The sequence below is a fragment of the Epinephelus moara genome, chromosome 6 (genome assembly GCF_006386435.1).
Source record: "Epinephelus moara isolate mb chromosome 6, YSFRI_EMoa_1.0, whole genome shotgun sequence".
Taxonomy (NCBI): Eukaryota; Metazoa; Chordata; class Actinopteri; order Perciformes; family Serranidae; genus Epinephelus; species Epinephelus moara.
The window spans coordinates 24,992,710-25,001,084 of NC_065511.1; the positions used below are offsets into that span (position 1 = coordinate 24,992,710).

The window sequence follows — 8,375 nt, forward strand, 5'->3', positions numbered from 1 at the left end:
TCAGATGATGTCAGCACAGTGTGAAGTTTTGCAACACCACAGACCCAATGACCCAAATGCAAGTCACAATTAGTATGAAGAAATACAGAGTGTGTGCGGGCGATGAAAACTGCAGTTCATGGCCCCTCCATAATACTTCATTTGCGTCTAGCCCCAGTTTATGCCACTTATCGATCATCATTTTTCAAACAGTTCACCCTTTTGCACTGATGATTACATCAAATTTTACATTAAATGTTCCCTTTTTTATGAAATAATCCTAACTTTGAAACCTCTGCAGGTGTTCCGCCAACACTTAGCACTGTTTTACGGACATTTCCAGATTGCTTAGAGACAATTCCCTAGCATATGGATTAAAAATTGAAAAAATAATAAAAAAACAAATTACATTGAAATGACGTTTAAAAAATATTTTTTATTAATATTATTAGATTATTAGAAAATTAGATTAAAATATATATATAATTTAAGTAGATTATCTTTAGCCTTAAATGAATGAATAAATACATAAATAAAGTTTTGATTTTATTGATGCTCCAACTAGACAAGCAGGTAGATGCGTCACTTCCGGCTGCGAAATTAGTAAGGCTAATCAAGTATCGCAACGCTGAGTCCTGTCAAATCTTCTTTAATGTTTATCCAAATTAATAATTTTGTTTCAGCTTAATAGAAAACTATTCAAGGAATTGGGAAATGCCATAAAAACCGGGTAAGTGTCGTCAAACGACTTGCTAGCTTCTCTTTAAACTTGTGTTCATGTTTGAGAGTTAGCTAACGTTCACGCTAGCTTAAATGGAACGTTGAGTCAATGCCAAACTCCCATATGGAAAACCGTTAATTAAGTGAGAGGCGCAAACTTACGCTTAACAGGCTAACAAAGGGGAAACTTGATAATTTAACGCAAAAAGTACGTATTTAAAGTACGTATATGAGTACGTACGGATATGAATTGAAATAATAGATGTTACTCCTCATCAGGTGGGTTTCTCCACACCTGGGTTTCATTAATACAACATCAGGTCTTAAATAAGCAAAAACCGGATGAAATCTTGTTCGGTGGTCTGCAAAAAAACAGCGGTTGTTAGAAAGTGCTTTCTTTATTTTTAGCTCATTGTGTTGCTTATTTAATTCCTGAGGACTGCTTAGACATCTGTGGCAGACATATCTATCCTCTCCTAAAAGCTTTACAAGGATTAAACGAGCTCATTTTCCTCGGGGGTGTGGATGGTTTTCTAATGTACAGAGCCATTCAGACCTCTCTGCTTTTGTCCAAACGGCTTAACTGTGTTTTGATAAGCCGCTGTGAATATCCATCAAGAAATCCGACCAGCCCACTGGATTGCCGAGCAGCGGACCGTTTCGCCTCTCCCCCTCCTCGCCCCTGCCTGCACTATATGTTACATTTCCAGCCCTCTCCTCTCGCTTTTTTACGCAAGCGGACGTCCACGGCACAGCGACACAAGTGCGCACTACAGGCGAGAGAGAACGAGGCACGGCAGGCGGACGGACGGCGGCGGCGGCGGGTACCGGAGCGACGACGCGGCGGTGTGTCTGTCTTTGTTGGACACCGGCGGACTGGATGGTGGATTTGTTTATTCTATGGATTTGGATCAGGGGCTAGGATAACTTCGCATGGGACAAAACCCGCCTTCTTTCATGTCATCCACCGATTTGTTTCGCCCGGCGTGTTGACGCCAGTGGAAAGGGGGGAAACGGAGGCTACCGGAGGAGCGCAATTGACAGAAAGGCGACATGAATATACACGCGTTTCCGTCCACCAGCTGTACAGGGTAGATGCAAACAAAACGGCTTTGCGATCTCAGATGTGATTTCAGGAGCTTAGATTGCAGCAACGTGGGTCGGTTCACACGCAGACAAGGAAAAGATGCTCTGCTGCTGCTGCACGCTTGAGGTTTTGCACCGTAGGGCAGTGTGTTATTGACGATTTGCACGGCGTGGAATAATGCATCGAGACACAACTTTGTTCACAGGCCTGACAGACTGCGAGCCGTTTGATTATAAAATCTTATAAAAGTGCATTTACGTGCTAGCCTGGCGTATGCTATAGTAATCCTGTTAGTCTTGAATATAGCTCAGTGCTTCAGTAAACGCCAGTGCCATTTATCTGTCAGCCCCGGAGCCCTGCACTGTTTTACGGTTCACATTTTAAACCCAAATCCTGCAGTCTATTGATGTCACTGATTGCGTTGTGTAGATAAAACCCCAAAGCTCTCCAGCTGTGTTGCCAAATGATTGGTAAATTGTTGATGTAGGCAGGCCTAACCTTCGCTTATGCAGATCCAATCGATAGCGAGATAAAGAAAGCTCTGGCAGGCTGTTCATGCTACTCTGTAAGTGTCACGGGGGTGTGTTTTAAAATCCTATCTAGTTTTTACACATGCCCCACAGCAGCAGACGAGCTGCTCGGTAGAGAGGGGAGACTGTCAAAACACTGTGTGGTGTCGGAGAAAAATACTGTAGAGCAGCGTCTCAAGAAAAGTTTCAATGGTTTTCCGAAAGTTGCCCGGTGTGTCGGCATCGGGCATGGGTCTGCGCCTGTCCCAGAAATTCGTGTTTCTGCTCTTTCTCTCGGGTTTGGTAACACTGTGTTTTGGGGCCCTTTTCTTTTTGCCCGACTCTGTGCGACTAAAACGCATTTTTCTGTCCAAGACAGAGACCCAGCCAGTCACTGTTGGCTCCGGGTCTGAGAACGATGCCAGGGAGCACTTAAAAAGACCCAAGGACCAGGAGCACCCGCGGGGCATGACCTCAGCCAAAGGAGAGACGAGCACCAAGCTGAAAAGTCTGAGCCGCAAACCGCCCGTCTCTCATGAGGCGACCGAGGAGCGGCTCGCCGGGGGGAAAGCGCAGGAGGACTTGACTCTGTCCAGGTCGAAACCGGAGTCCGCTTCGGCGAAATCGACCTCCGCTGACCACGGTGCCCACTCGGATACTTTCAGTTACAACAAGTTTAAGGAGTGTCTGCAGAAACCCCCGCTGGGGAGAGACAACGGCAAGCCGAGCGATCCCCAAACCAACGAGCGCCGGGAGAAAGTTAAAGAGGTAAGGATGTGACAGTGACCTGCATCATAGGGGGGCGATCATGGCTGTTTAATGTTCCTACAGGAATCTGGACAGCTGACACATAGTAACCTCATGGGGTATGCAGAAATGCAATGATGATGTGGTTGTGTTAGGGGAAGTCACGATTGAGGCTAAGGAGAAAAACAGGAAGTTAGATACATTTGGGGGTGAATCCAGGACAGATGTTATCCGTGCAGTATTAATAAAGTCTAACCTATCACAATGATCAAATGATCACAGTCAATCAGGTGACTTCACTCAACTTTCTCCTCAAAATAAGCAGTTTTTATGTGTCTGTGGCTTCAAAGAGCAAATAAGTTTCAGTTGCAGGGTCTTTTGAATGGGAGCGTGTTCGTGCTGTCAAAACATTACAGGCAAACACAACGGATAAATAGCAGTCTGCTGTATTCTGATATAAAAAAAACAACAGCCATGCACAGTTGAAAGAAGTAATTATATTTCCATTGCTGAATTTGATTTGTCTGTATTTGTCTGACAATACAGACGATCTCTCTATAGAAGCAGCGGGACAGTTGTTTGCGAAGCTCCTGTCAAACAGACAAAATAAATCCCTCTCAATCATTTCAGTTGTCTAAATTTACCCAGTGTCTTTGCCTTTTTTGTGGATGACTTTCTGTTGGGTTTCTGTAGAAGAAGACGGCGAACAGTGTCACGACTTAAGATGAGTTTTATGTGTTTGTAGCCGAGATTACAAGAAGTCTAATTTTGTGAGCAATCAGAAGAAATAACTTTTAATAATTTTAGCCCTGCAAAATAAATGTGAGCTGCACTTTCCTGAGCGGTATTGCATAATATTGTGTTTTTTTTTTTCATATAACATAATTTGTTTGTGAAATAATCCTCTTAAAAACGGACTCTGATTATTTGCCTTTGTGTACATAATCATACGGATTATCAGATTGCCATATTTGTTTCATGTTATCTGTTAAACTGCGTTCCATCAGGTCATCCTGAAAGATATAATGTCCCGTGTTTAGCTGTAGCACTTCTATCGCCCTCGCACAATCGCCTGCAAATGATGTTACATTGTGCAGTGACACTTTGGCCAGGAGCTCTTCAAGCTGTGTGCCAGCCGTTGTTGCGCCCTGTGGGTCCAATAAGGGCTCCAGAGTGGGAGCGTCTGTGCATCACACATCTGTACCCACTCAAGGCGAGTGAGGCTGGTGAGGAGGAGGGGGAGACGGGAGAGTGCAGCGAGGGAAGCCATTGGCCAGCGTGTGCAGATGGGTTTCAGCCTTGGCATGTGACACGGATAAGTCGCGTTGTCACTCTCACTTCCAGCCTGCTGTCACCCTCTCACGCTGCTCACATGCCTTCCATACCTAGAGGTGATGTGCTACACGATAACTGAGAGGGATATTTGCCCTCATGCACCGAGCTCTCACTGACTCATTCTCCTTTGATGCTCTTTCAAGTGAATGTCAATGTGACTTTGCTTGCCATTTGGTCTGTTCAGCTGAGCTCGGCAAAGTTCTTGCCTCGGGGTCATGTCGTATGAGAAAAAGTTATTTTCCACCACGCCCTCCTCTCCCAATTACTGATGCGGAATTGTAATTGCACTACCTCGAGTGAAGACCTTTATTAAGGTGTTGAGAAGCAGACAGGCCCTGCTTACTTACATAGCATGTCCATAGCCTGGTGTGCGTTTTTGTGGTGTGCTATTGTTGTTGCTTCACTTTCCACTGTCTCAAGCCTGCTGGCAGCGTTCCAGACGGCTTCTCTTATTCCTGGAGGCTCACATTCATGCTGCCAGCACAGGCTGACACATTGCGAGCCTGTGCTTTGTCCAGGTTTTACAGATGTAAAACCAAGGAGTAACTGTAACATAAAAACTGACAATACTTACATGTTTTAATACTTTTTTTTTAGCTGTTTTGATAGATATTTCTGTGAAACATGAAATACAAAGAATTGGATTTGTGGTTGTCACTCCCAGCTTGTGTTGTGGTGCACAGACAGAGAAGCTCTCTAAAAGTAGTGCTTTTTTTTTTACTGTAAAGGAATGCAGAGAGAGGGTATCCCCCTTCTAAAGCCAACAGAAAGGGTCCGGTCCAGCCCACTGAGTGCCTCAATGCCCAAACTGTGAATGGGCATCGTTTTTCTCGACTGCCAACAACTAGAAAGCAGACTCCCTACGTTCTTTCACTGTGTGTGCATCCACTGCCAAGTGAGGGTGAAACGGAGGACAATGACAGTCTGATCACACAAGGCAAATATTTGAGGGCAGCCCACCACTAGTGAGGCCCCCCAGGATACCAGCGAATACTGCCAGAGTCGCCAAGGTGCTGTTTACCTCGCTGCTAGCAGATAGTTCATTCTCCTCCAAAAGTCCTCAGCTGGATGAAGATAAGAGTAATTTTCAAACGGCCTCCTATTTGCAATGCTGTGATGTCATGGCTCACTGTGTCGTTGCCTCATTGGCTCCCACACAAGAGGCTGGACAGCAGGGGCCGCATCACAAAAAACGTGCGCCTGGAGCAACAGGAGGGGGTGTCTATTTCTGCATGCACATTTTGTTGCTGATGTCCTTTTACATTCACTAAGGTTAGAACTTGGTGTACGGCAATAAAATACTGGACGCAGAGCTCAGAAGTAGCACATCTAAACAAACACAGAGCAAAAACGGGACGTCAGAAAATGAAGAGAGGTCTGTGCCAGTCGAAGACGTAAACCTCCATATCTCTCTCCTCTGTTGGTGTCCACAACATCACATGCATCAAAAGAGAAGTGTGCATTAAAAGGCGGTCTCTATAAAGCCTGAGATTTGCTCTTTCCCTCATACGCTGAATTTTTTAAGAGATATGTAGGTGTTGCCAAATGACAGCCTTTGCGTGAGGAAATTGGAATACATTGTACAGTATATTGTGGCCTCTAACATATAATGCATTTACACGGTGAGAAGGTAGCGCATGCAGGAGATAAAACTGACAGCTGAGAGTGCTGCAGTGAGGGGACAGACACACTGCAGCCTCTCGTGGCAGAGCCTCCTCCAGTGGAGCAATACAAGTCTTCAGGGCGTCTTTGTCCTGTGTGTCTCTGTTAACTGTGTGTGTGCATTTGATAGCTTATCTATATGATCAGGTGCTCGGGGATGAATTTCTGAGTTTGACAGTTTCAGTTGGAAGGGCTGTCACTGTGTTTATCCATCCAGTACTGAAACCCACCTGCATCTCCGTGTAGACAAACAACCAAATGGGGTACATCTGTTCTGTTTTTAAAGTAATTCTATTTAATGGTCAGCTGGATGTGTTTGTGCGCGTGTGAGTAATCCACAATAATAAGCAGTATCTTAGAGACATGGAAACCCCCTGTGGTCTTTGAAAAAACAAAATCGAAACAGAGGCTTTAGAAGCACAAAACACAATATTTGTAAAACTGTAACAAAGCCGGCAAAAGTGTTTGGTTAAATCAGTTTGTTAGTTCGCTTTCCTGATAGACTAGCAACATACATCATCTGCTAAATTAATGCTTTAGCTCACCGGTTCTCAACCTTTTTTCTGTGTTAAGTCCCCTAAACTGCTACACAGTAAGTCACGGACCACCATTTGATAAGATTTTGCTTCAGGGGCCAAATTTGGTTGTTAGATGCGATTAAGACCAGAATACTATAGTTAGTAACTACAGTTGAAGAGATAACCACAGAGGAAGTAAAACCCTTGATCAGAATATCCACTCATGACTCATACTCACATTTGGTTCGCTTCTATAGTGAATTAACCAGTAAAAATAAACTCTTCCCCATTTTCAGGGGACCCCCTGGAACTCCCTGAAGTACTCATGATTGAGAACCACTGTTTTAGCTAAAGTGCAACACACACACCGCCGCCGTACGCCGCGCGTCAAAAGGCCCGCCTCCATTATATTCTATGAAGCAACCCACACTGGCGCCGGCCAACGCGCCGCGCCGCTCTGCTTCAGCCCACTGCTCTATTTCCAGCGCGGCCGGCGCTCATGGCGGCGCTGCGAGAAAAGCCTTTTATGTACGTCTCGTCTTGTAGGATCAACTCCGGTTGTTTCAAATTTTTAATAAGATGACTTTGATAAGAAACTCACCCGTGAAATTCAAGTTGTTGTTGCCTCAAAGTTTTTCCTCTTCTTCTTCTGTTACTAGCAGTTGGCAACCGTTGGCAACTAGTGTAGGTACAGCCACCTAGAGGGCTGGGGTGGGAAATACATGTTGACGGTGCCGCTGCGCGCCGCTGCCAGTGTGTGTTGGGGGGCGGCCCTTGACGGCCACAGCGCCGCGCCGGCGGCGGTGTGTGTTGCACTTAAGTAAACAACAGAAGGGAAATGTCATCATAAATTACTTAGAAGGTGGCATGTTTAAACACAATACATGAAAAATTCCCAGGTTGTTAGGATTTTTTTCCCAGTTTTAGTTTTGAGTTGTTAGCTACCAAAAAGGGAACTCAACAGTATGATCTTAAATTGATTGAAAACAATTTATTGTTCAAGAAGACGAGGAAATCTGTGTTTTTGGTGGGGTATTTCTGACTAGGCCAATTCACTGAGGAGGTCAGGTTCAGCTAAAAACAGTAACTACAGAGCAAATCTGATCCAGTTAAAAGCCACTGTGTTATACATTTAGATGTTTGATAAAAATACAGTAAAGTGACAAGTTTTAAATTCTGTCTGTTTTTGAGACATATGTATATGGCTTTTAGACGAAAGTAAATCTTTGCAAAACAGCCGAATGGCAAATTTTCTGTTCATGAGCCAGATCAGAGAAACAAAGTCTCTACCTTTCTGGTGTCCTCCATTGGACCTTATTTCAAAGAAAATACATATGGTAGTCAAGCGCGAGACACAAATACTTTTTTGATCCCATTTGAATTGTGTCCTGAATTACACATATATTGTTTGTCTATTTAAAAGATAATTTTGCAAGGTAAGAAAGTCACACTTTGTCATAGGTTTGTCATAGTACCATTTAGTTTTGTGTGAAAACGCTTAGTGAAGTGTGTCTTACAGTGGTGTGAAAAAGTGTTTGCCCCCTTCCTGATTTCTTACTTTTTTGCATGTTTTCCACACTTAAATGTTTCAGATCATCAAACAAATTTAAACATTAGTCAAAGATAACACAAGTAAACACAAAATGCAGTTTTTAAATGAAGGGTTTTATTAATGAGGAAGAAAAAAAAAGCTAAAAAAGCTAAAAAAAAAATCCAAAGCTACATGGCCCTGTGTGAAAAAGTGTTCAGCTCCTGTTAAAACATAACTGTGGTTGATCACACCTGAGTTCAATTTCTGTAGCCACACCCAGGTGTTCC

The 8,375-nt window shown here is 43.9% G+C and overlaps 1 protein-coding gene across 2 annotated transcripts in view; it reads left to right on the forward strand.

Annotated features, from left to right (window-relative positions):
• The first annotated feature begins 1,412 nt into the window (after positions 1-1,412).
• Positions 1,413-8,375, forward strand: part of LOC126392256 (mannosyl-oligosaccharide 1,2-alpha-mannosidase IA) — a 254,432-nt gene continuing 247,469 nt past the window's right edge. For both annotated transcript variants that reach the window (XM_050047564.1, XM_050047562.1), the window contains exon 1: positions 1,413-3,063. In XM_050047564.1, the coding sequence (XP_049903521.1) occupies positions 2,506-3,063 (558 nt within the window). In that variant the 5' untranslated portion in view covers positions 1,413-2,505. The remainder of the gene's footprint in view (positions 3,064-8,375) is intronic.